We start from the raw sequence: 27,086 nt of genomic DNA, 5'->3' as shown, positions 1-27,086 counted from the left end.
CATCTTTGCAGACCATCTGGGGTGATCCTCTCCAACGCCTGGACCTTGTGGCACTAGGAGGGACAGCCGTGGGTAGAAGAGTTAGAGCAGTGTCTTTTTTTTTTTTTTGTATTTGCTTGTGTCTCATTTGAACCTTCTGAATAGTAGAAGGGACTTCCCCCCCTCCCTCCCCATGCTTAGCATCCTTTGAAGCTGGTCTTGGAATTTTCCGAGAAGGCTGTCCTTAGCAGGATGTCCCCCCTGCTGTTCCCAGGTTGGGGGAGGGAGCCCACCGCCGAGATTTCTCTTTCCTGGTCAGCGCTGCCACGATCGGACTGCCCGTGCGGTGGAAGGCTGCCACCCAGCGCCTCGAAAAACGTGTTGGTGCTGAAACGCCCAGCTTTCTCCTGAGGCTGGAGTTTTGTAACAAAACCCTTTGTGGAGTAAAAACCACAATGAAGGAGGGCTATTACCCATCGTGGACACTCTTTCCAGAGAAGGGTAGTCGTTAAGAGTGAAGGCCACCAAGCTGTTGACTTGGTGGGAAGACTCGCTTTTCTGAGCCTCAGTTTCCCAATCTGGAAGAGGGAGGGAGACAGGAAATAACACCTTCTTAGATGTTGTTTGAATTCATCTCCAAAGTACCTGGAAACAGGCCCTGGTGCTTAGTAAGCAGTAACATGTTTGTGAAACGGACACATGAGAAGCAGCAGCTCACACAAAACGCAGGCTTCAGATCACGTCGTCTTTGTTGTTTGTACTGCCTAGAATTTCTGCTTCTGAGTTTTTATCTCTGCAGACTCCTTTCCAACCCTGTTGTCCACATTCCACAGATTATCTCTTCTTCTTAATATCTCTGCTGCTGGAGCGAGCACATTCCACACATTTTTAAGATACAGAGTGACTTTATCTGTGACTCAAATTGTTTGCCTCTTCTTTTTATAGTTTTTGTGTGTTTTAGTTTTGCTACCATGGAATGGAATTTTCCAAAGTAATGTTTTTTTAAAAATATATATATATTAAGTATTTATTTTCATGGGATCTGAAGTGCTTTTTTTTATTTAAGACAAGATACATTTTTTCTTTTCCTTTATTCTATTTTTTATTTAGAGACAAATCTATTTTAAAGACATCTGTAAATGTCCTACAGGCACAGGAAACTGAGGATGTACAAGTGGTCACAAAAACAAAATTCTATGGTGTCTTGTTTTATATTTAAAAATTAACCTGATCTTACAGTGTATGCGTTAAGACAGTTGTCTCTCTTTTGTGTCCAAGGGCTTTCCACCCTTTCCAAAGTCTTTTTGTCCAAAGGCAGCATATATATATATATTTTTTTAATTTGTTTTTTTCATGACTGGACAGGACTTTCCTTGTTTCAAATTCAGAAAATACCCCAAATCTATGAGTACCAAACATTGCCGTCTACCATTCACTTTTTTTTCAATGAATTTATTTTTTCTAATCTTGAGATAAAAGAAAGCTTTTACATGAAATACACTATGATTATTTTCAATGAATTTAAGAGTTCATTCGCCTTGTCACTGTGTTGTTTCGTGCCTGAAGAAAAAACCCTCAGGCCAGAAGAAACCCGCCCTTGGCAACAAAGGACAAGTTTCTCTCCATTCCTCCCTCCCTCCATGCTCTCCAACTTTCCCCTTTGATCAGACCTCTGCAAATACCCAGGGGTGCGTGGTTTGAAGTTGGCTTGGTCGGTCCGTTGCAAAAAGCAAGACAATGCAAAAAAAAAAAAAAAAAAAAAGCATGGCGTCAGGATGCATGCAAACCGTGATTTTTTATGGGGGGACCAGCAAGTGTGTCTCAACCCTGATAGACCTCATGGTCCGAATGGAACTATTTTCTTCTTCTCCTCTTCCCCCGTTAGCCTGCCCTTCCCCCCACCCCATTTGGCCATCACGGGGAGGAGGGAGGAGAATGGGGCCCACTGCCCCAGATGCAGCCACGTGTTCTTTGTTCTTGCAGCAGCCGGAAGAATGCTAGGCCTGGGGGTGGGGGTTGGGGGTTGGGGAGTGGGGAGTGTGGGGGTAGGGGTCGTGCACAGGCTCTACAGGTTTGCAGAAGACAAAAACTGAAAGCAGGGGAAAGGACCACCCAGGTAGAGAGCTGGGGCAGGTGCAGCATTGAAGCCTTCACAAAAGACCAGGGGCTCCTGGGAACCCTGTCCCTAGAAGCGCCCCCCATTCTCCATAAAGAAGTCCTTTTGGATTTCTGTTAAGTTCTCGATGTAGCAGGTAGATGGACACGCATTCGTTTTCTCCAAACCTTTCCGCCAAAGGGCTCCCTTGTCTCCTCGCGCTTTTCCCGAGAGGCTTGTGTGTCCTTTTGAACAGACCGGAGTTTTCTTCCTCGCAGAACTTTTTTTTTTTTTTGCACCATGTGCTCATGTACTTTTTGTTTGGTACAATGTATACCTTCAAATAAAAGAAAACTTTTTTTTTCCTTTAAAAAAAAATAGAATGACCGAGATTCTTCAGTTTGATGTCTCCCGGGGACCCTGGTCGGCCAACTGCCTTCTCCTTTGTGAGTGACCACGTGAGGACATTTTTTGTTTGTCCTTTTCTGATCATTTCCCCTTTATTTACTTTTTATTTCAGAACACTTTTATATAGGTACATAATTATTTCATAGCGTTCCCCTGTACCTTCTCTTTATATGTATTACGAACAGCTTACATTACTTTGGGACATTTCTTACAATGGATAAGGCAATAGATTGGTACATTATTATTTTTTTTTTGGTGGCTTTTTTTTTTTTTTTTGGTGGCTGGTACATTATTATTAACTGAAGTTCATGCTTCATTCAGATTTCTCAGATTTTCTATCTTCCCCCCCCATTTTTATTGAATTTATTGGGGTGACACTGGTTAACAAAATTATACAGGTTTCAGGCGCACAATCCCACAACACATCCTCAGTACTTTTTTGTGTGTTCACACCCCCCTAAGTCAAATCTCCATCTATCAACAATATATCCCCCTTAACTTTCCTCCACCTCCTTTTAACCCCCTCCCCCCCTATAATAGCTTTTTTTCTATTTCAGAATCTCATCCAAGATAACACGTGACATTTAATATGTATCTCAAAGCTCTTCTTGGTTGGACAAGTCTCAGGAAGTTTCTCATGGTTTTTATTTGTTGATGTTTAAAATTTTATCTTTAAAGTTTACATTGAGTATTATTAGATTTTTTTTTATGCCCTTGACAATTTTGATGATTACCAGGCATTTGTAGAATGTCCCTCATTTGAGATTTTAAAAATAATTGGTTTTATCTTGCACGTATCATAACATCTGCTTCCTTAAAATTGCACAATTCAGTGCTTTATAGTATAATCACATTTTTTTTTTACAACCATCCCTATATTTTTATCATCCTATAAAGAGACTCCAGAATCATCTGTCATTCCCCGCCTGTCCCTCCCCCATGATCTGACAATCCCTAATAATTTATTCTTCATGGGTTTGCCCACTTTGAACATTTTTCAGAAGTATTGATCCAATCAAAATAATGATCTGTGGTTAGAGTCTTTCACTTAGCATACCATTTTCAGGTTTCATTCATTCTGTGGCATGAATCTATACTTCGTTCCTTTTTATGGCCCTAGGATATTTCATTTTATAGATACACCATTACACGTTAATTAGTTTAAACCATTCATCAGTTGATAAGACATTTGGGTTGTTTCTACCTTTTGAGTATTATTCATGTAAAAATTCAAGGGGAAGTTTTTGCATATGTCTATTTTTATTTGGGGGGGGGGTGTTATAGATGTAAAAGTAGGATTGTGGTTTATATGGTAACTTTATGGTGACATTTTCAGGTTCTCCCAAACTCCTTTCTGAAGTGGCTACACTCTTTCACATTTCTATCAGTATGAGGGTTCTGATTTTTCCACAGCCTCCAAGAAACTAGACAATCAAGTACAGTAGAGTCAAAATTAAATATATCCAACAAGACTTACTGTCTTGTTTATTATAGGTCCCCTAGTGAGTACAAAATGCCTTCTCCTTGAACTGTTCGTTTACATTTCCCTTATTACTGGTGATGCTGGGCCATGGTTTTATGTGCTGATTGGCCATCTGTTTACCCACGTATTGGTCAATGGTCTATGCAGATCCTTTGCCAGTTTTTTTAAAAATGTTTTTCGAACTTTTATTTTTGAGTGGTGAGATGCCTTTGCCAGCAGTATGATTTGCGAATATGTTCCACCCTTTTGTTGGGTGTCTTTTTCATTTTCTTAATTGTGTCTTTTGAAGCAGAATCTTTCCTGTCATTATGATAAAGTCTGATGTATCTTTTTGTTTGTTTAGGTTGCTTGTGCTTTAGGCATATCTCAGAAACCATTGCTTGAATCAAGGTTACATAGATTTCCACCTATGTTTTCTTCTAAGAAATTTTTTACTTTAATCTCTTCCATTTAAGTCTTGGGTCCATGTTGAGTTGATGTTTGTATAGGATATGATGCAATCGTTCTAATCTCTTTTTGGTAGATTTTCCATCTTTGGTTGCATAAAGAATAGTTTTATTCCAGGTTCAATATCCTTTAAACTCACATTTTTGAGGGTTTGATTTGGGGATACGTCTAGACTTTGGGGAAACTGGAATGGTTTGGAGTCACATTAAGGTGAAAAAGCATAAGTCTGGTTTATAAACTGATATGAATTTTCCTATTTAAATAGCTCTCTTGAGATTGTCCGAGGCTCGGGGGGAGGCCCTCCTGCCTTCTTTGGAATCCCAAGCAAGCTTCTTAATGCAGTAGAGCAGCCAGGAGACTGTGCAGCTGGGTGGGTAGAGGTGTCCAAAAGAGCAGGCTAGAACAGGGAGGGAAATGGGTCAAGAAACTAGACAATCAAAGTACAGGAGAGTCAAAATTAAGTATCATCTTCTATTACTAATACTTATTTTTTTCATTCTAAAAGTAGTGATTACTGAAAAAAAAAAAAGTATAAACATTGTAAAAAGCCTAAATCAAATCCCCACCAATATCCAAATTGTCTCAACCAAGAAGAGCAGCCTAAGAGAAACATGACTACGGAACACAAGACGTATGTTCTTTTGAAACAGGAAAGGGATGTTTGGAATAAAACTGAGGAAATCTAAATCAGGTATGAACTGTAGTTAACCACAAACAGTATGTATGTACCCAATTGCTACTCCCTGGGAAGGGCCATTTCCAGGTGGAAGCATCGCTTTATTATTTGGTACAATTCGAAGGGCCAGCACTTCTGTTGATCTTTTTCATCTGGATCAGACCCTGTTCTAAACATGTACATTAGCTCATTGAATTGTCAATTATTGAATAAGATAAATAAAATGGCTGCCATAGTCTATAGATTAGGAAGATAAGGCACAGAAAGTTAACTTGCCCAAGGTGACATGGCTGTCCACTGTCAAAGCTGATAGGAATCAACGGAGTCGGAGTCCAAAGGGATATTTTATCATTAGACTATCAAGGTGTTGTGTTCTTTCATACTTTACAGTGTGCGTATGTTATACTTACGTGACATATCCATATAAAATTTTACATTGTATTGTCCTATTCACTCCCATGATCAGAATCAACTTTCTCTGCCTAGGAGAATTAACTGAAAATAGCCAATATGCCAGGAGTGGTTTGTTTGGGTGGGTGGCCTGTTCTCAACTCCTTCATGTGTTACTTCCCATACATATGGAAGAATGAAGTTTGAAACATTGCCATTTTTTTCCATCAAAAACCGTGAAACATTGATAATTCATACAGCACAGCCTCACAGTTCAGTCGGCCATATTACATTTTGTTTGTTTACATACTTATTTAACCCGATCGTTGTCCATTGAGGCACATTACATAGTTTCCAACGTTTTATTGCGACAGAAGTCTGAGTTGATATCTGGTCACCTTTGCTTGAATATAAGATCTTTGTTAACTGAGGCATAGCTTGGAGGGTGGGGGGATGATATGTGAGCCATTCCATCTGCAATAATCCACCTCCCCCTCAGTTCTCTGCCACAGACAACTGAGACAAGGGCAAAGATATGTAAAATACTATGCAGATACCGGCGTAGGTAGGTTGGTTTCCCTTTCTCGGCTTTGTCTTTGCCCAGGTTATACAGATGCAGAGATTTTGGAGTTAATCCGTGTCCCTGACATCTGTAGAAGACGTTTTTAGGGGGGAAAAATGCAATGACTCCTACCCCATGTATCCAAGTGCTATTCCCCCCCCCCCGCCCCCTTCCAGATACCATTTTTGATTGGTAACAATTTAAACGTATACAAGTTAAGGATTTCTTTTATGTCGTAGGAATCTTAGTTTATTTCGCTGTTTGTTTTTTTACAAGAAATAAATAGCCAAATGTATCTATTGAATTCTGGTTACTCTGTATTTGAGAGTTTAATGACATTACTTGCCTTGGCACTATAGCATTCACAATTTACAAAGAAAAAGAAAAAGTCAGAAATAAGAAAAGGGGGGCTGATCTCCTCAAACGTGAATCAATGCAGGATTTTTTTAGTTAGGTTTCCTGCTAGACGGGACTTGGTGTAGTTAGCCTATTTGCATCGATTGCGGTTTTCCATGTGGTTAACACCCCACTCCCCAAACCAGCAGCTCTGGAAGCCCCCCCCCCTCTAGAGAGACAGGATGGAGTGATTGTGAACCCGGACTGTTCTCTCCAACGTTTGTTGGGAAGCAAGAATGATTTCGTGCCCCATGAACCCGGGGGGTCTGTGGCAGTCTCTGCAGTTCCCCTCTGAAGGGGCCAGGGCCTTGGGGGACCCGCTAGACGCCAACCCTTCGTTGTTCCGGGCGGGAAGGGCGCTGGCCCCACACTGCGGCAGGACTGTGCCACTGCGGCAAGTTGCCGCGCATGCGCGGCGGGGGCCAGAGGCGCGCGGGGATGCGGGGTGCGGGGTGCGGGTCATGCGCAGACAGCACTGGGGAGATGAGTTGGCGCTGCAGCGGCCAGTCCCGCGCAGAGCTGAGCAGCCACCGGAGATGCTTGACGTCGTGGTCTGAGCAGCGGCCAGTGGCGCCATGGAGCGGGCCAGGTCAGCTGTGCGGCATGCCGAGGGGACAGCCGCCTTCTGTGCCGTCGTGCACGGTGGCAGAACCTGGTCCCTACGGGAAATCTGGGACTGAATAGACCCAGCTTCTGGAAAGCCGCCTGGGGGGGGAACATGTTGGGCAGCGCGGGGCTTGGGTGCGCATCGACGGACGGTGCCCTAAGACCGCACTGCTCGCAGCCTGCTGCCTCCGGCCGCGTGCTTTCCCAGTGGCCCTTTGTCCTTGAGACCCGAGCCATGGTGGTGGGGGAGGGATGCCCTGCTATGGCCGTGCTGGGCCTGGCGGGCTGGGAGGGGGGCCCCAGCAGAGTAGGGGCAGTGGCGGGAGGGGGTGGAGCGGGGGTCGTTAGCAGAAGCGGGATTCGGGAGGAGACGGGTGTCGGGGCGCAGTAGCGGGAATAGGGTGTGAGTGGAGGGGGCGGTGGCGGGAGCCAGACCCTGGGCGGAAGGGGGTTGGGAGGGGTGGGGTCCGCGGTGGCGAGAGGGGGCGGTGTTGGGGGAGGGGGTGGGGTCTGCGGTGGCGAGAGGGGGCGGGGGCGGGGCGTGCACAATGGCTGTGCTGGCTGGGGTGTGGCTGCCGCGGAGGCCCCGCGGTGACGTGGCGCCCACCCTGAAGGTAGAAAAAGGGAGGGTAGGCGGCTAACCACCAGGAGGACCGCAGAGGCAGTGGGAGGAGGGTGTGGCGAGGTGGCCCGCTGCGACGGAGATGCCGGGAGGTGGAGGCGGCGGCGGTGCGGCGAAGGAGCCCGAGAGGCACGGATTCTGCGGGCGCGGAGCGATGCGAGGGTGCGCTACGGTGATGGGGCTCCAGCTTGCGGGGGTGGCGGTATCGCGGGTCACGCCTGCGGCCATAACATCAGCGGGGAGCGAGGGTCCCCCATCTGGTATGCCGCGGTGGTGAGGTCGTGCACCGTCCTCTGCAGTGTGGACGGCTGCAGGAACGTCCCTGTCCTTTGCTGGGGCTCCCTTGTACCCCCCGCTTTGTGCCAGAGCAGTGCGAGGTTAGTGACTTGGTGTGAACGGTTGGCTCGTTGGGTCTCCAGAGTGTGCTGGCTGGGTTCGGGGAGATGCGACACTGCGGAGCGTCCCCTGCCCACGCGGTGGGGACATGGTGTTGGAAGACGGGCTTGGCGCAGCCCGTGGGGGGGGGTCCAATGCCAGTTCCCCGTTGTGGTCTTTGTGCGGCTCTGCCAAGATGGCCGCCGCTGCAGAAACGTGAGGCGCCGCCCCTGCCCTTGCCGCAGTGGGGGAGGGGCGCGCCATGAACGCCCCCTCCTCTGCCCCTCCTCTGCCGGGGCTGCGGGCTCGGGCTGAGCGGCGCGCAGGCGCAGACGGCCACGGGCTGGGCGGCGGGCTCGGGCTGAGCAGCGCGCAGGCGCAGACGGCCACGGGCTGGGCGGCGGGCTCGGGCTGAGCGGCGCGCAGGCGCAGACGGCCACGGGCGGGGCGGGGAGTGTGCGCAGTCGCTGCTTGCCGCGCTGGCGGCCACTCCCTTGAACTGCTGGGCTGTGGTGGTCTCGTCGCTGCCAGGCTGCAGGGATGGGAGGCGGAAGGTGGAGGGAGGACGCGCGGGGCCTTAGCCTGTGCGGTGCGGTCCCCCCCTCCCCAGTGCAGCAGCGGAGTGCAGAAGGCGGTAAGCCAGCCGCTTTTGTCTTTTGTGTGTTGGGGGGTGGGGTGACTTCCATGCGGTGCCAGCTTGCACGGCACCTGGAAAGGACAGGTGGGGGTCCCTGCGAGACCGAGAAAGGCAGAAGGAGGCGGTATGGCGCAGTTAGCCTCCATCTCGGGTGCGGAAGAATGGAAATTCATTTTCTTAAGTCGACATTGGTTTGCTGGTTGAATCCGAGTTATTGTTCTTTGTATAGAAAGGGGATTCGGGGAACCTCTCCTTGGAGCACCACCCTCCAGGTCTTTGTATTCTGTAGCCTTGTAGTCCTGGAGACGGTGCTGTTCATCTTCGAATATTCTAGCCATGATGTCATCTTAATAGACCGGTTTTATTGAATCGGGGCCAGGCATCAAGAACTAGCCCCGGGACGAATCGGAAAAGTAGAGGTGGTTACAAGCCAGGTTGTACTTTGGATTTCCTGAATTGCAATTTTGAATCGATGCTTTAGATTTTATCGTTTTTCAACTTGGAGTCACTGTGAAAATTGGTTAAGAAGGATAACAAAAGAATCGTTCTCGTTCTGAATTTTACTTTACTTATTGATGGGGGGGGCAAGTTAATGGCGCGCATTGTTCAGAATTGTTCTCTGAAGGATTTCGATGTGCTTTCCTTGTTTTCTTGCCCGTTTTACACTCGGATTGTGCAGGCTTGGATTGTAATTACAAAAACGTAAACCCAGATCTCGGAGAGTTTTGCTCTGGAATTGTTTTAATTTCAAGTAGTTTAAGAGACAACAGGAGGCCAGAATCTGTTGATATAAGGTTTTCCAGATTCTTAAGATTTGCATGTTTTTGTGCCTGGTTGAGGGAAAGGGACTCCCGAAATTTCCATGATGGAGTCTCTTGTACCCACGTGGTCCTTGGAAGACAATCGCAGCCGCCATTTTGCAGCCTTGCAAGGATGCTCCGAGTCCCCGCCTGGCGGGACCCCCCCTCGGGGGGCAAGAATGTGAGGGCTTTGGGCAGATGGGGCGGGGGTGAGTGAGCGAGCCCTTCCTTAGGTTATTGGGGGGGCTTTAATGTTGCTTTCTAAGGTAAAAAAATAACCTGGTTTATTCAGTTTATTTTGTATTATCTTGCTTCCCCTTATCCTGCCTCGTGACATCTTTGCAGAAATATTTTTGCCATATATGGTCACTGCCTCTGCATTCCTCCCTTTCTCCTCTCCCTTTATCTGCGTGTCAGGATGCACGGATGTTTAAATAATTTACTTTGCACAGGACTTCCATCCAAGGACTCCAAAGCGGGGGAGATTCTTCATGCTGACAAAGAACATTGCTGCATAACTAAAAAAAAATTATTGTAAGAAAAATTTCTTGCAGGAAGCAGGGCTGGAGGAGTATGCCTTGAATGTGTGGGAGGGCTTTGTGTAGAGGCCATTTTGTCTCCAGACTAGGGAGCCGGAGGAGGGGAGGGGGTTGATGGCGGGCAGCTTCGGGAATCTTCTAGAAGAAGAGGGTGGGGAGGAGGAGGGAGGGGCGGAGGAAGTTCTTTGTCTGGTGCGAGCCTGCGCGCCTTTTCTTGTGGAACAACAGAATGGGCAGGGCAGTGCAGGCTGGGATCGTTCACGTTGACTTTTTTGCTTTTATTTTTAATGATTCATTATTTAGGTTTTTTAAGTACTTGAATTTCATTAATGTTTTTCAAGCATCTAAAGGATGTTAAGTATTGGGTAAAACATGAATGAAACAAGGAGGAGAAACCATGGTGAAATGCTATCACTGCGTTTTTGCTCTTACAAGACTGGGTTTTCAATTTTATAAAGTCTTAACGTGTACATATATAACATTCCCCCCCCCTTAAATGCCTCATTTTCAGGAGTGATGGTTGCGTAAAAATAGTTTGTCTATATAACAAATGCACGATGTGTATAGAGAACATACTTCAATATATTCAAAATAGATGGTTTTGCTTGTTGCTTTTAAAAATAAATTTTAGGTAATAGAGAATAAATTCTGTACTCTGCTCAGTTAAACTCAGACCTTTGCATATGAGCAAACTCTAAAAATAGGAAAAGAGAAGAAACTAAGTAATTTTTTGAACATGGAGTGTTCTCATTTATGCTAGGATGAGTCAATCAGCTATTAATATTCAGCAGAGGTCCATGAGAATCCTTGTTGTATATTAGTGTATATATACACATTTGATTAGCAAAAGTAGGTTTACAGTGGTGAATTACATGCACCGCAATATATTTTTGTATTACCTGCCTAAAAGCTGGTAAACCTATTTTTGACCATCTTTAATGGCTAAAGAACATTTCACTGTATGGATATATATACACCTACCCCGCTGGATTTTGTTTATTCAACAGTTGATGGATTTGGGGGCTTATATCCACTTTTTGGCTATTGTGGAAAATGTTGCTAGGCACATTTTACTGCATTCCGTCTAGCAGTGGCATTGGCCACAGTGAACAGGATTAGGGAAGTACCCGAGGCCGCATGACTTTCCACTTCCAGTAGCCCTTTCTCCACTTCCTTCTCAGCACCGAGGTGTGAAGGCATTTGCTCTGATGGGTCTTTGATCTGCCTTTCTCCCCAAAAGGAACCCGAGCACTTTTTTTTTTTTTTTTTTGCTGTAGCTGGAAATAAACGTCCCAGTTTTTTGCAAGTCCTTGAATTTTGTGGTTTTAATACTGAGTTGTCGAGCGCTCGACACACTCAGGACACGAGCTTTTCCAGCTTCATTAAAAAATGTTTTCTCCCATTCTGATTGTCCCCTCCCACATCCACGCAATCATCTTGGAAACAGGCCTTTTGTTCGCAACTTGGGGTGACATTTAGATAATGCGTTTAACCTGCCTTTAGGTATCCATCTGAAATGGTGGGATGGGACCCTTGCGTAATTTAAAAAAGTGTGGACTTGCATCATGCAAAAAACCTTATAGGTGTGATGTGCAAACGTGATCTTTAAAACGATCTCTGCTCTTGCTTGTTGATGAAGCGCGTGATTATGTATTTTTGAAGCAATCTGGCACTTTGGGGGGAGGGGTTATTACAAGGCTATCTTTTCTGTGCCTGGCACAGAACATGAAAATCTAAAAGAAAAAAGACAGTGGAGGCCGCAGGGAACTTAGTCGTCCCCCCCCACCCCCCCCAGGGTCAGCTCTCTTCTTGCCTTTTTAAAACCACCTTCCCCCGGGGCGCTGGTGAGAGGGTCTTTTGTTCCAGCTCAAAAATGGCGCCTGCAGCCCCTGGAGCCGGGGAGGGTGTGGCGCCGCCATTTTGTGACTGCGCTGCTGCTCGGCGAGAAGATGGCGGCGGCGCGCGCAGCCCTTTGTCTCCTGCTGCCTCGCTCTGCGCCCACCAGAGTGCGCCTGCGCGGGTGCTGGCGGGCGTGGCGCGCAGGGGCTTGATCAGACTCATCTGTACAGAAGGACCTGTTTTAATAAAACAGCATTTCAAGTCAGGTTTTTTCCAACCCACCTAGCTATTGTTCCAGGGGAACTTCATTTTGAATAGGATGTCTGTCTAGATAGATGGATTGATTTATATGCATGTGTAAGAAGGCTGTTTCATGTTTGCTTCCTCTTCTCCCTAGGTTTACTAATGGGAAAAAGTGGATTTAGGATAGAACTTGGCTGTTTGGGTTTAAGATGTGCGGATAATGTATTCATTTACCTCTTTCCTGTTTTGTGGACATAGCATTGATATGATTACAGAGATGATGGAACCTTTTAATCAGAACTCCCTCGTATTCTGTAGAGCTCCACATTTAACCTTTTGGGGGAAGTACTTACTACGTATTATTTCCCGACCTTGATGAAATGTACTCACCCGATGCACCCCTTCCTTTCGGCCGCAGGGACCGCTTACACCTGAGACGCACTACAGAGCAGCACGTCCCGGAGGTGGAAGTCCAGGTCAAGCGCAGGAGGACAGCCTCCCTGAGCAGCCAAGAGTGAGTGCCCGTTGGGCTGAAGACCCGCGCAGGGTCCAGGTCCCCGTCAAAATGGAGGGGGGGTCACAGAGAAGAGTCTGATTCAAGTTAGGGGAGTCCCTATGATGCAGAAGACTGAAAGAACGAACGGTAGCATCATTCTTAACGTGACTAGGTTGTCCTAATGTCCAGGAACATGTTAGTAAATGTGTGTTGCCTTTATTTTTCCAGACATGAGTAGGGTTTTATCTTGATAAAATTCTGTGTCCTTCCAAACTACTATTCACAGTAAGATGCTCTTTTATAATTTGGGTTAATTTTTTTCTGTGCTTGGAAAATGTTCTGAGCAGTGAAGGTATGTTGTTAATATACAAATTCTTGCTTGCTCTCTGCAGCATTTCGATTTCTGGGGCCCTGCCCACCTACAATGGAAATTCACATGTTTTCTTCCTCCTAATTTAGGAAATAGATGCATGTACACAGCACTTGTACACACAGGCTTTGAGAAGGAAGATTTTGATTAAAAATCTAGGATTGGATTTAATGGCAGGAATAAGATTCAGTATTCATACATAAAGATTATGACAATTACAGCTGGCAGCATATTTTAAAAAAATTCTGTTACAAATAATTCAGAATTACAAGGTGGTGTTTTTTTTTTTCAGAGACAGAGAGAGGGATAGACAGGGACAGACAGATAGCAATGGAGAGAGATGAGAAACATCAATCATCAGTTTTTCATTGCAACACCTTAGTTCATTGATTGCTCTCATATGTGCCTTGTCTGTGGGGCTACAGCAGACTGAGTAACCCCTTGCTTGAGCCAGCGACCTTGGGTCCAAGCTGGTGAGCTTTGATCAAACCAGATGAGCCAGCGTTCAAACTGGCTACCACAGGGACTCGAACCTGGGTCCTCCACATCCGAGTCCAAAGCTCTGTCCACTGTGCCACCGCCTGGTCAGGCCAAAATTACAAGTATTAATAATGCAGAAAGGCAGTCTCTTTATAAACAATTTGGCGGCCACAGGGGAGTGTCCACTGGTTTACATCAGCCATCTCACTTCCGTGTCAGGGACCTATGTACAGAAATGCTCATCAGCATGGCCAGACTTAAGGTTTGTCCTGCTTGACATCAGCAGCACGAGATTTGCTGCCAAATCACAAATCTAGAAGAATATTTCAAGGGCTTTTGTCTGGGATTTCCTGCTAAGAGAGGGCTGTTGGACTAAGCTGCCTGGAGCATGGGACTTGCTTCCGGGTAGTGACACAGGGGCGGTCATGAGCATAGGGACAGCCTTACTGTTCACCTGGAGGAGGACTGCAGCGCCCCTAGTGGTTGAGGGACTCTTTCCAGGTGAGAAGCTCAGAAAGGAAGTCTGGGGTGCGTGCTCATGCATTTCTAGGGAGAGCTGGTGGTGTTCCTCCTCGGGTGGGACCCCAGAGCAGGTGAGTACCTCCGTTCCTCCGAGTGTGCAGAGACTCTGCTTCCTGGGTTTGTTGTTTCTTCACGATGTGATGTCATGCTCTGACCCTGAGTAAGGGTCTCTCTTAAATGTCGGGTCTCTCTGCCGTGGCGGCATCTCACTGCTGTGTCTGTCCTCTTGTCACAGGTGCCAGCCCTACCCACGGCGATCGCAGCAGCAAGTGCCCGTGGTGGACTTCCAGGCCGAGCTGCTGCAGGCCTTTGTAGCGGAGAGCCCAAGAGGTGGTTAGAGCCACGTGGGGTGATTGCCCAAGTTCCTGGCTCCGAGTGCAGAAAACAGGTCAGAGCTGCAGCAGACCAGCCCAGGCAGACAGGAGTCCCCACGGAGCAGGGTGCTCCTAGGCCACATACGCATTGAAGTACGTTAGAGGAACATTTTCATTGTCCCTTGAAAGGACTTTGCAGGAAGTTTTTTAAAAACTTAAAAAATATAAGCAGGACCATAATGCTCTTGCCACAGACATTTTTGTCACGTGTCTGCATTCCATTTCATTGTGATGCATGCTTTTTAGGTAATTTCCGTAATTTATATTAATTTCGAACCTTAATTAACGCCTTATGAAAAATCATTAGAAATGGCTGTGAAAATGAAAATTCTGCTAATTTAATGTCTTAGACTTCCCTTTATGCGGGAGAGTCTGATATTTTCTGCTGATAGTTTGAATATATAGCTGCAAGGGATTAGTGCGTAAAACAAATCATTTCCTCAGATGTACAAATAAAAACTAGGAACATAGGACGCATTTTAAAATTTGTACGCATAATGAAGTATTAATACACACTGATCAGGCTTCATTGCCTTGAGAAAGTGTCATTCACAAACACACACCATGCGTGACCTGTACTGGTCACGTTAATTTGTGCCCTTTACATTAATAGGTACACATCACATTCATTAGCAAATAAAAAGCTAAAAGTTATTTTCCCCGTACTTAGTTACTAACTATTCCTTTTTGGTTTTTTTTTCCTCACTTTTTTTGTTTTCACCAATGTATTTCATTCAGCTGAAAAATGTAATAAAGACATGATCTATGGTTTTTCAATGTGCTCTAGATTTATTTGCAGTGTCTTTTTATGTTGGTGGCTTCCATTCCTAGGAAAAAGCTGTTTGCATTTTTTATTCTGATTTAATGCTTTGATTTATTTTCAGTTTTTTTTTATTAATTTTAAGATTGGCGTGACCTCACTCAGTTCCGAAAGGTGTAATACATGCTTTTTATTTATTTTTTTTTTTTTTTTTTTTTTAATATCTCTTTTTTTTTTTTTTTTTTTTTTTCATTTTTCTGAAGCTGGAAACGGGGAGAGACAGTCAGACAGACTCCCGCATGCGCCCGACCGGGATCCACCCGGCACGCCCACCAGGGGGCGACGCTCTGCCCACCAGGGGGCGATGCTCTGCCCATCCTGGGCGTCGCCATATTGCGACCAGAGCCACTCTAGCGCCTGGGGCAGAGGCCACAGAGCCATCCCCAGCGCCCGGGCCATCTTTGCTCCAATGGAGCCTTGGCTGCAGGAGGGGAAGAGAGAGACAGAGAGGAAAGTGCGGCGGAGGGGTGGAGAAGCAAATGGGCGCTTCTCCTGTGTGCCCTGGCCAGGAATCGAACCCGGGTCCTCCGCACGCTAGGCCGACGCTCTACCGCTGAGCCAACCGGCCAGGGCCAATACATGCTTTTTATAATAGCTAAGAGGGTATGTATGGTGGGCATAAGTGTTTTCTCATAGATTTTCATTTCTATTTTTATAAATATTATCTACCCCCGACTCAGTCCTGAGTATAGCTACCATGAGAGCGGACACATGTTTAAGAAAAACCCTCCCCTGCTAAATTCATAATCTCAGCCTTCTTCTGGGACTCCTGAACTTGAATATAGGACAGAGAAATTGTCTGTAGCACACGATTAAAGGAGTAAGTGTGCACACGGGTCCCTTTAACAGGGAAGTGCTTTGATCTCTACAGAGCAGGCCACAGACTCTGGAGTTCCTAAGGATATTATTTAAACTGCACCTGGTAATCTGAAGGTGTGGCCATCTCCTCTCCTGGTCCAGTGCTGGTGTGTGAGCAGCACCAGAGGCTTAGGGTGGACCAGCTCTGACCATGCACGGCTGGTTTTTCTGAGTAAATCTCGCTGTGACTCAGCACTGCCTGGTGGTGGCACGTGGTCTCGGCTGCACTGGCAGTGACAGCCAGGGGGTCGGGCCACAAACTAACACGACTGATGTCTGAGGAGACCGGTGTTTCCCTGAACCCCGAGGCTCAGGGCAGGCTGTGCAGGACAGAAGAGGATTGCGGTGTCCACGCAGTGACCCTCACAGGGAAGAGCAAGGGACGGGTCACCTCTCAGTCACAGTCCACTTGGGAATATATATAGGCGGGTAATTTTGAAAATTTATTTTTATTTTTTGACCAAGGGACCAATAGAGCAGACAGGAAGGGGGAGAGATGAGAAGCATCAGTTCTTCAGTGTTGGCACCTTAGTTGTTCATTGATGGGTTTCTCGTGTGCCTTGATCCGGCAGCTTCAGCAGAGTGGCGGACCCCTCTTGCTAAACGGTGACCTTGGACTCAATCTAGCAACCTCAAAATTGAAACCTGGGTCACCTCTGTACCAGGCTAATGCTCCACTTACTGCCCTACCACCTGATCAGGCTAAAAATTTTACTTGATTTTTAGAGGGGGAGAGAATGGAGCTTATTAGAAGGAATCACCAACTCATAGTAGTTGCTTCTTATACATGGCTTGATCAGAGAAGCCCAGGGATTTGAACCGGGAAACAGCATTCTAGATAAATGCTTTATCCACTGGGCCACCATAGGTCAGTCAGGCCTAGGCGGGCAGTTATTAAAAGACTTGAACCCTTGATCCATTTTCTTTTTCAATATTTAAACCTAAACCCATGTGAGTGATACCAAAAAAAAAAGCAGGAAAACAAACACCAAGCACCTTCCACACCCAGGTTTAACCACAGCATGAGTTTGAAATTCAGCTTTTAACCATTTTCTTGTTTTCAAAATGTCAGTAGTTTGAACCTTGCTTTTTCAACCAGTTTAATTTCTGTGTAATTCACGGAAGTGGACATCAGTGATGTTCATCATTTTGTTACATAGTCCTCACTATCATTTATAATGAACAAATGATAGCCCATCTAGGATTTGCGTTTCTTTCTGTTGGTGGGTACCCCCTACGTTTTTCATCCTGTTAGGAACGGTTCATTCTATGTGTATTTGGCACCTTGCATTGGGGTAGAGCCGGTGCTGCAGGTGTGAGCACGACGACATCAGTGCTGCTTTACCCGGCTTCCTAGCAGCACAGACTGCCGGTGGGGGTCGTGTGCTAGGTGGTCACCGGCGCTTCATCCGGGCCTTCATAACTATTCACAACAGATCCAGACAAGGAAAACTGCTTTTAACTGCCGTTGCTTTTTCTATGAATTATTTTCCATTTGCTATCGGTTTTCTCTTGTTCCTCTTGAAACTGTTGTCCCATTTTTTGGATGAAGGGGTCTCCTTGACGAGGTTTGACTTGAGCTCTGTTGATGTTGACAGTGAAGTCCCTGATGATCTCTAATTTGTTGTATGTATTCTGGCCACACCTGACCATGTCATCTTTTGACTTTCTGGAGAATGACATTGTTATGCAGTTTTAATCATTCTCAAATCCTCCACACTTTTCCAAAGTTTGAGAAAGTCCGTGGCAGAACCTGGGATATGTGAGCAGGGACATGGGCTCTCTGATTGTCCTGTATGTCCTGTGGTGTAAGGTTATTGAATGTGACTGCCACCTCATTGCCAAGTGCTATCATTGCTCCATTGTCTGCCTTCCTAAGGCACATTGTGTTCTGTGCTCTGGAGATAAAGTTGGTTTCTTTCTACATGGGTTTCATGATCATCGTGAGCTAGATTTACTGATGAGAAAACTGATGGTAAATTAAAGCCTTTTTAAAAAATATTTTAATCTCCAGTTAGCCCAGGGGTCCCCAAACTTTTTACACAGGGGGCCAGTTCACTGGCCCTCAGACTGTTGGAGGGCCGGACTATAAAAAAAAACCTATGAACAAAATCCCTATGCACACTGCACATATCTTATTTTGAAGTAAAAAAACAAAACGGGAACAAATACAATATTTAAAATAAAGAACAAGTAAATTTCAATCAACAAACTGACCAGTATTACAATGGGAACTATGCTCCTCTACTGACCACCAATGAAAGAGGTGCCCCTTCCAGAAGTGTGGCGGGGGCTGCATGTGGCCCGCGGGCCATAGTTTGGGGACCCCTAAGTTAGCCCCATACCTCAACTCTGCCACCATCCTTCTGCATGGATCGGTGAAGACCCTAAATCAAAAGGGAACCCAACATTCTAAAAATAAGAATGAAGAATAATTACTTTTTCTGTACCATTTTCTCTATGTCCCAGAGTTCCACGTGGCAGGAATAATGTGCCCTTTTCTCTTGCCATGTCCTAGAGTTCCACGTGGCCGTCCTCAACACATCCTTTAGTATTTGGATGTTCTCTATTTCATTTCCACATTTCAGTGATTGCATTTATGTTACCCTGAAATTGATTCAGTATTAGCTTGCGGTCTACTGGGTTGTTGGTGAATTTCTGCTGAAACACCAGAGGACAGTCTCTGGAAATGTGTTACCAGCCTTGGTTAATGGTACCTACTTTTATGTCGAAAAGCAAATGCTCATTCAAAAGAAATAATCGTTTGTGTTAAATATTGAATGACCATAATTAGCAGTTTGAGACCCTTGCTTAATTTGGCTAGGTTCTGTTCTCATACTATAAAACTTTCCTTAGTAAAATGGAGGAAATGATATTAAAATGCATTTCCTTCCATTTTTAAGAAGTTTGTCTATGTGTATCCCTGTAAGCATTCAAAATTTGTATGTCCCAATTTATAAAGGAAGGCTAAGTGATGACTTGCTAATACAGTCCTAGGTGAGGAAAGATGGCCTAACATTGAGAACATTGAGTGGGAGCGAAGGGAACATGGAGGTTGAGGCTGGTTGAGCCAAGAAGCAGAAGTTCACGCTAAGTTCAGATAAAGAAATGAAAGGATACCAGTCAAACTGGCGAACGTGACAGGATGAGGTGTGAACTTGGGACCAGAAAGGGAAGTACTGCTCCAAGGACAACACTGGGAATGAGAAAGGAAGCTTGTTGCTGAAACATGTCAGGGTTCATGGGAAAACTCAGTTCAGGGGTGCAGTCGATAGTTAATAAGTTTGCAGAGAGACGGGTGAATGCTTCATTAGTTGGTTTAGGTGGTCGTCACATTGTCAAGTATAAAAATGACAATGTATTGGGCACCTTAAGAGAACACACAGCTAATAGAATTTTATATATCATGTATAAATAAAAGATCATCAACCCTGGGTGCCTGCTTGGAGTGAAGGGGAGAGAAGCGTGAACATAGGGTGCGCTCGGGCTGAAGGGTCTAGTGCTGAGGGTCCGTGGTCTCCCCTTCGCGGAGACAGGGTGCAGCGAGACCCTGCTTTCTCCACAGGCTCCACCCACTGCCTGTGCCTCAGCCCCAGCTTGCCTTGTTTGTAGCAGAACCTGGGTCACCCTTTGTAGCCCTCCCTTAGGTCTTACCGATCCCGGACCAGTACTGTGGACATTGGATCCAAGCAGCCACAAAAATGGTAAGATTTATCCCCACCTGGCCTGGGTGGAGAAGAGGGCGGGCAGGGGTAGCAGGGCCGGCCGGAGCATGGCCGGAGTATGACCAGAGCAGAGGGACTGCTGCAGAGATGGGAGTCAGTCTGGAGAGGGCGTGGTCCCCTGCGAATCAGCAGCTGGGGCGAAGCAGTCAGGTCACAGTGGAGGAAATGGTTGGGGAAATGTCTTAAGTCCAACTTCAGCGTGAAGGAATACCTATGCCATTGCTGAGGGACAAGCTGCAGGTGAGGGACACTTTGGTGGCAGACAAAGCCCTTGTGGAGGTCGAGGGTTTGAGCAGCACCAGAGAAAGGGGTCTGAACTACAGCACTCTGACCCCAGCCTGCGATTCTGCTCAAGATGAGGTAAGCTAGGAACCTGTTCTAACAGGAAGCAGGAAGGGTGTCCGCAGAGCAGTGCAAACTGGTTCCTGGAAGCTGGAGAAGGAAACCTAGGTTTTTCACTGGAGGGTTGTTCTAGACACGGCCCACAGTATGGATGTAGAGGCAAAGCATGTCTGTCTGCTCGCTGAGATCTCAGTGGAGTGGGCCCCTCGCATAGACTGTGTAAAGGTGACCAAGGGGGACAAAAAGAGATTGAGGAAGGCTGATTCATGCCATGAGGGACAGGCTATTGGGGAACTAAAAGAATCAGGTCTGTGTGGGTTTGACAGGAGTCAGCCAAGGTTTTGATGGAGTGGAATTCCTACCATTGGGCAGGGTGGCAAGGACACAGATTCAAGTGTCCTTGAGAGAGAGATTGGGGATGACAACCGGGAAGTCATGGCAAGGATGATTGGAGAAGCCCAGGACAGGGTCCCAGTGCAGAGAAGCCAGGCAGGGTCCCACATGGAGCCAGGGTCTGGGGAGCACTGCAGGCACATTGGAGAGGGGGGAGGGAGGAGCACCCACAGAGCAGCACGTGACTGTCCCTCCCTGTCCCCTCCCCTCGCAGACTGTGGGCAAGAGCAGCAAGATGCTGCAGCACATCGACTACCGCATGCGCTGCATCCTGCAGGACGGACGCATCTTCATCGGCACCTTCAAGGCTTTCGACAAGCACATGAACCTGATCCTGTGCGACTGCGACGAGTTCCGGAAGATCAAGTGAGGCCGCGTGGGGAGTGGGGACACGGGAGGCTCAGGACCGCGTGCTGGGGTCAGCGGGCTGCTGGAGGGCATGGGGGGGGCACAGTGTCTTAGGTGTCAGCGCCTGGGCACCCATGACCTTGCAGGTCTGTATTCGTCTGAACGTTTTATCAGATGACCTTGGTTACAGAGTTTAGAGCGGTTTCACAGGGACCTTTTTGTGGAGGGAAAATCTAGATACTGGGTGCCCACCCCCCCACACACACAGATGTCAGGGAGCTGGGGAACCCTGACTCCATCAACCCCCTGACCTCCACTTGTCCCCAGTCCGTCAACCCCCCTGACCTCGACCTGACCTCCACTTGTCCCCAGGCCAAAGAACGCCAAGCAGCCGGAGCGGGAGGAGAAGCGCGTGCTGGGCCTGGTGCTGCTGCGCGGGGAGAACCTGGTGTCCATGACAGTGGAGGGGCCGCCCCCCAAAGACGTAAGGGTGATGGACCGCAGGAGGGACTGTGTGACCCTGCAGGGGTGGAGTGTGTGCTGGGTTCGCACAGTGCAGGCCCAGAAGAGGGAGGTCCCGGGTGCCCCCATCTCCTGTCAGTGCTGGCCTGGTGAAGACCGGGGGGTGCACGATTCCACTTTCTGGGCACTGGTCGAGTGGGAGTCGCCCACATGTTGTCTCAGTAGGGTCCTGTGACAGGACCTGTAGGGACTCCACGGGGCACTGGTCCACTTCCTCTGCAGATGGATACAAGGTGGGTGACAAGCTCTCTTGTTTCTGGTTGCAGACGGGCATTGCCCGCGTCCCCCTGGCAGGAGCCGCCGGAGGCCCTGGGGTCAGCAGGGCTGCGGGGAGAGGAGTCCCGGCCGGGGTTCCCATTCCACAGGCACCTGCCGGGCTGGCAGGCCCTGTTCGAGGGGTTGGGGGACCCTCCCAACAGGTGAGCAGACGAAGTTGTATCTTACTTGGAGGCCCCTGGCCAGAACCCAAGCCTTAGGGGACCGGTGTACCCTTCCTTGTAACTCACATGACACTGTAGGGGGGGACCTAGGGACAGGTGGGAAGTTGGTTTGCATCTCATTTGGATAATCAGTTTTCTTTGACTTGTTTGTTTTTCTGATGTTGAATTTTAAAAAAGCTTTTTTTATTGCTTCCTATTTATTTTGAAACACACCCTAGTTTTTTGTGAGTAGGGTAGTTAATGGGCCACGGATCTTTCCACAAACCTTGATTCTCTGAGTGAGGTGAGGGTGCATGTTGGTGACCTGCTGTCTCCGGCCACACCCCTCAGGTGATGACGCCCCAGGGACGGGGCAGTGTCGCGGCAGCCGCTGTGGCAGCCACTGCCAGCATCGCAGGGGCCCCCACGCAGTACCCGGCAGGGCGGGGCACTCCCCCCACGCCGGTGGGCCGGGCCACCCCCCCTCCAGGTAAGGAACCTGGGAACCGGGGGACCTAGCAAGTTTGGTACTTCTGTATGTAGCTGTGTGGTCAGTGGAAGGGTTTTGTAGCATCTTCACGTGAGGGCAGCCAGTACTCTTCAGAAGGTACAGGAGTTAAGACTGGCAGCTGCCTGACGAGGGCTGGACTGAGCCTCTGCCCCCCAGGGGTGCTGGCTTTCCAGTGAGAAGGTCTGGATGTGGGGAGTTGCACCTGGCTTCCGTGGTTAGAGGTCAAGGAGACTTGGGTAAAGCTGCTTGGTGTCTGGGACTGCTTTCTCCTCAGGTCTCAGCATTAGCTCTGCACCCTCCTGTGAGGCCTTGTTTCCCACTCCCCCCCCTCAGGCATCATGGCCCCGCCCCCTGGCATGAGACCACCCATGGGACCGCCGATTGGGCTTCCCCCCACGCGAGGGACCCCCATAGGCGTGCCACCCCCAGGAATGAGGCCGCCACCTCCGGGGATCCGAGGTGAGTTCCTGTCACCCGAGCTCGGTTGGTGCCGGTGCCCGGAGACCTCACTGCCCCCTGACACGCGACACCCCTCCCGGGTTCTGCTTCTCGTTCCAGGTCTGCCCCCCCCGGGAATGCGTCCAGCGAGGTCCTAGGACCACCTAGGTCCTCAGTCCTGTCCCTGCAGTGTGTCCTTGTGGAACTGTGTTTAGTGTCTAAGCTCCCGATCCCTCCGCCACCCTGCTTACTGTTCGCTAATAAACACGTACACCGGTGAACCAGCCAGGTGCCATGGTGGTTTCTTTGCCTTCTGCTGATTGTGTCGAGTCAGAGTGAGGACCACTGGGGTTTCCTTGTCCTGAGGGAGGAGGGTTCAGTCCAGGCGGCAGCTCAGGTAACCGAGTTTCTAGTACTGAGTACTAAGAATGGTCATGATAATCCTGGAAGTTTCATAAATCTCCACGCTGTGCACTGATTGGTGTTGGGTGTAATAATCTTCATACATGAGGAGATTCTTAACCACCCCCTCCTGGGGGTTCAGAGGTCAGACTGACTCCTATTGCCACCTGAACGTCCCTGTGCCACAGACACCTGCAGGGGCCACAAGCACGAGGACACGGGCACAGACTCGGAACACGTGGAGTAGGACATCAGGGTCTCAGCAGTTCCAGACCAGGGACCCGCCGGGCAGTGCTCGGCTCGGGTGGTCAGCGCATGGCGCCGTCCTGGAGGCAGGACCACGTCCTGGCAGGTGGGTGTCGCCTTCCACACCTTTGTTACTGGCAGGGTCTAGGCATTGGGCCTCCAGGGAGGTCATGCTGAAGAGAAGTTGTGTTGCTTAAGCCCGAACACGGAGATCCGGCTGGTGCTCCGAGTCCAGTGGATGGGTCTTTGTGACGTATTAGTGTTCAGAGGGCTCAGCAGTCCCTTCCAGTTGAAAATTTAAAAATGAAATTGGTAAGAGGACTGGAATGATAGGCAGGTGCTGACTGGTGGGTAATGGAGTCCTGACACTGGGCGTGAAGGGGCAGAAGCAGCTTCCAGGACAAGGTTTTAACTGGGGAAGGATTTGGAGTAGAAGGGGCACTGGGAGAGAGGAACGCCTTAACAACAGGAGACCAGTGAGACTGTCGATTTCTATTTCCCAGCAGGGGTTTGTGTACATTGTTCATTCTTTTCATCTTTTAAATGATGGCCTTTCAAGTCAGCATCTCCCAAGGATGATGGACCTTTGACATAATGCGAATTGCTGTTGATTTATGGTCACTGACAGGTAAGGAACTTGAAAAGAGCCAGGCCTTCCTTGGTCTAAAACACTGGTCAACCTGGTCCCTACCGCCCCCTAGTGGTGGTCAGCCTGGTCCCTACCGCCCACTAGTGGACATTGCAGTTTTCATGATGGGCGGTAGCAGAGTAACCAAAGTATAAATAAAAAGATTTAACTATAGTAAGTTGTTTTATAAAGATTTATTCTGCCAAACTTAGCGAAAATTCAACATAAAGTACTTGTAAATTATTATTATATAGTTCAACTTGCTGTAACTTTGCTTTATATAAGTTTTATAAAGTAAAGTTACTTCCCTACTTTATAAATCACCATTACTGTGGAACCGGTGGGCGGTTAGAAAATTTTACTAGTAACAGATACAAATGTGGGCACTAGGTATAAAAAGGTTGACTCCTCCTGGTCTAAAAGATGGGATAAAACAGGTCTGCTGTATGGAGTGGGTGAAACACGAGAGAGAGTGTGGACATCCCTGTCTCAGTGGTGTCTGCTGTCTGCACGACTTTCAAATAATTGGCTGATTTCCCCATTTTGGAAGGGGAAGCAGTTGTCCTCACACAGATCTCCAGGCTTGGCTGGCCCATAGGGTTCAGTATTCGTGATCATGCAGGAGATACATGTATGTGAAATATCCCCTCATAGTTCTGAGTAGTAAACATATAGTGAGATTGGGAGGGACAGACTGTCTCACAGTAAGGAGAGATGAGAAGCATGAGTTCTTCATTTTGGCACCTTAGTAGTTCATTGATAGCTTCTCTCATGTGCCTTGACTGGGGGTGGGGGACTACAGCAGAACCAGTGACCACTTGGGCTTCAGGCCAGGACCTTTTGGGATTGTCTATGACCCCATGTCTAATTAGGTGACTCCTGTTCTCAAGCCAGCAACCCCTTGGGCTTCAAGCCCCTGACCTCTTGCTCAATCCAGAGACCTTTGGGCTACTCTCTAGGGTCCCAGGTCCAAGCCAGAGACCTGGGGTTTTCAGACCTGGGTCCTCTGAATCCCAGTTGATACTCTGTCCATGTCCACTTCTCCACCGCCTGGTCAGGCACGCGGTGCATTTGAAGAAAGACTGTTGTAACATACCTGAGAGAGGTGGCAGTCACTGTCAGACCACCACAGCGAGTCCTGCCGATGGATGGTCTATATTGTATTCAATTTGAAAGATGTTCTGGATGACATTGTGACACAGGTGTCACATGATTGCATGGGGGGAGGTTGTAAGGTAACTATTGGTTTTGTTACAGGTCTGAGCAGCTTTCTTTGGGGACACACCAACATAGCAGTAAATTCCTGGTGTCTCTTCAACCTCCTTTATTCAAGTGAGTGTAAGTTCAAAGAAAACACCATTGAGCAATAGCTTCCCAGTTTTACTGGTCATATGAACTGTGATTCCATTTTACACACATTGTCTACTGGGCTGGAGACATTCACAGTGGTTTAGCTTGACAGAATAGTTTCAAATAGAATCCTAAAGTATAATAGCGATGCGACCTTAATCTAAACTTTAAAGTTATTGTTGGAATTTGGGCTTTAGTGTACTGACATTGTGATGAAGGGCCCTGCTTGCATTAACTCAGTAGTGCTTCGCAGTATCATCATGCCACATCTCCCGAGTTCTGACACTGCTCTTCCAGCTTCTTCCAGCTTCATACATACAGAATTGATGAATGGCATTTGGTTATCTAGGTTTAGGGAAAAGTCAGTCAATGTAGTCAGAAAATTTCAAGTATAGTTGACTCTTGAACAGCATTTTTTGAAACGCACAGGTCTACGTAGCAGATGGGTTTTTTCCATAAATTCAGTCAGCTTTCTGTACCTCCCACGTTTCTCAGTCCACAGATTGAAACCACCTCAGGTTGCAAACCATGTTTTCTATCCATGGATGAGGAGGGACAAAATGGCATCATGAGTTGCATTTTATGTGAGGGACTGAAGCCTCCACAGATTTAATGTCCTGGAGTGACCTAAGCGTGACTAGCTACATTTTTGGGGAGTCTGGGTTTTAAACTGCTGAGTGTCCACACCCATAAATCATGTACTCAAAGATGAGCTGGATCCAGTATCTACATCTAGAATCATATTTTATGATCCAGAGTCATCCCCTTGTACCCACATTTCCCGATGACCCCACTTCGGGAGTTGGGGGGCTGAGAGGGAGAGAGAAGCATTAACTCATTTCTCCTGGGTTGTCCCCGTTCATTGTGCATTCGTTGGTTGCTTCTCCTTTGTTCCCTGGGTGGGAATCAAACCTGCAACCTTGGCACAAGGGGAAATCATCATGAAATTTTTTCAGAAACTGGTTCCTCAGATTAGAGTAGATTGACAGGTTCTATTCTAACCTTTTGTTGTTGGGTTTTTTTTGTGATAGGAATAGATAGGGACAGACAGGAATGGAGAGATGAGAAGCATCAGTTCTTCCAAGGGGCACCTTAGATTATTGATTGCTTTCTAATACGTGCTTTGACAGGGTGGGGCTACAGCAGTGCCCGTGACCCCTTGCTCAAGCCAGCGACCTTGAGGTCAAGCTGGTGAGCCCCAAACCAGACGAGCCGGCGCTAAAGCTGGTGATCTCTGGTTTCAAACCTGGGTCTTCCGCATCCCAGTTCAACGCTTTTCCCACTGCACCACTGCTTGGTCAGGCTCTATTCCAATCTTAATTCTATGCAGTTCTCTTTGGACTGGCAATACTTAATAATGCTCAGCATTTCAGTTGTATTAAATATAATAAAGCCAGGCGTGTTATTGGGCTCTACAACCTTTTTCACCACATAGCTAACGGTGAAAAGACGAGGGATTTGGCCACTTGAGCCCTCTGACTGCCAATACTGTGGCACGCAAGCTGAACACGTCCTCACTGCACACAGGAGACACGGACAAGGGGCACCCCGGGTCAGAGGACCTTTTAGAAGAGGACGGAGCGTGCATTACAGAGACATTGACTGGGTTCACGATGACACAGGACCTTGTCTGAACGTTGTGATTTGAGGTTCATGAGCTTTAAAATGTCATTGAGACCCAGCCAGCCTGCCTCCCGAGACAGGACAGGAAACACGACTCCGCAGAGAGTGAGTTTCACACGGGA

At 47.6% G+C, this 27,086-nt stretch overlaps 2 protein-coding genes, 1 long non-coding RNA gene and 1 other non-coding gene across 8 annotated transcripts in view; all 4 read left to right on the top strand.

Annotated features, from left to right (window-relative positions):
- LOC136385017 (uncharacterized) overlaps nt 1–27,086 on the top strand; it is a 120,083-nt gene that overhangs the window by 75,848 nt on the left and 17,149 nt on the right. The window contains exons 1-2 of one of the 2 annotated variants that reach the window (XR_010747677.1): nt 23,866–23,991; nt 25,249–25,323. The exons of the other annotated variant lie outside the window; for it this stretch is intronic. This is a non-coding gene — a long non-coding RNA (uncharacterized lncRNA). Of the gene's footprint in view, nt 1–23,865; nt 23,992–25,248; nt 25,324–27,086 lie in introns of those variants that run through there. 2 annotated transcript variants of the gene reach the window in all.
- On the top strand, nt 6,877–15,110 carry SNURF (SNRPN upstream open reading frame). 2 transcript variants are annotated; one of them, XM_066355759.1, is made up of 3 exons: nt 6,877–7,025; nt 12,516–12,611; nt 14,201–15,110. In XM_066355759.1, the coding sequence occupies exons 1-3, from the start codon at nt 7,012–7,014 to the stop codon at nt 14,301–14,303; spliced, it is 213 nt and encodes a 70-aa protein (XP_066211856.1). In that variant the 5' UTR covers nt 6,877–7,011; the 3' UTR covers nt 14,304–15,110. The 2 variants fall into 2 exon arrangements, with proteins under 2 accessions (XP_066211856.1, XP_066211855.1); XM_066355758.1 differs by lacking the exon at nt 6,877–7,025 and adding an exon at nt 7,627–7,826.
- On the top strand, nt 14,334–22,999 carry SNRPN (small nuclear ribonucleoprotein polypeptide N). Of its 3 annotated transcripts, XM_066355757.1 has the most exons (8): nt 14,334–14,353; nt 19,665–19,721; nt 20,692–20,843; nt 21,198–21,309; nt 21,614–21,766; nt 22,118–22,256; nt 22,611–22,736; nt 22,836–22,999. In XM_066355757.1, exons 2-8 carry the CDS (start codon nt 19,719–19,721, stop codon nt 22,871–22,873), a joined length of 723 nt encoding a protein of 240 aa, XP_066211854.1. In that variant the 5' UTR covers nt 14,334–14,353; nt 19,665–19,718; the 3' UTR covers nt 22,874–22,999. The 3 variants fall into 3 exon arrangements, with proteins under 3 accessions (XP_066211854.1, XP_066211853.1, XP_066211852.1); XM_066355756.1 differs by lacking the exons at nt 14,334–14,353; nt 19,665–19,721 and adding an exon at nt 19,749–19,982; XM_066355755.1 differs by lacking the exons at nt 14,334–14,353; nt 19,665–19,721 and adding an exon at nt 19,994–20,309.
- On the top strand, nt 26,947–27,020 carry LOC136385190 (small nucleolar RNA SNORD107). The gene has a single exon (XR_010747789.1). It is a non-coding gene; the product is annotated as a small nucleolar RNA SNORD107 (small nucleolar RNA).

The sequence above is a fragment of the Saccopteryx leptura genome, chromosome 13 (genome assembly GCF_036850995.1).
Source record: "Saccopteryx leptura isolate mSacLep1 chromosome 13, mSacLep1_pri_phased_curated, whole genome shotgun sequence".
Classification (NCBI taxonomy): domain Eukaryota; kingdom Metazoa; phylum Chordata; class Mammalia; order Chiroptera; family Emballonuridae; genus Saccopteryx; species Saccopteryx leptura.
This window is presented reverse-complemented; position numbering and strand designations above follow the sequence as displayed.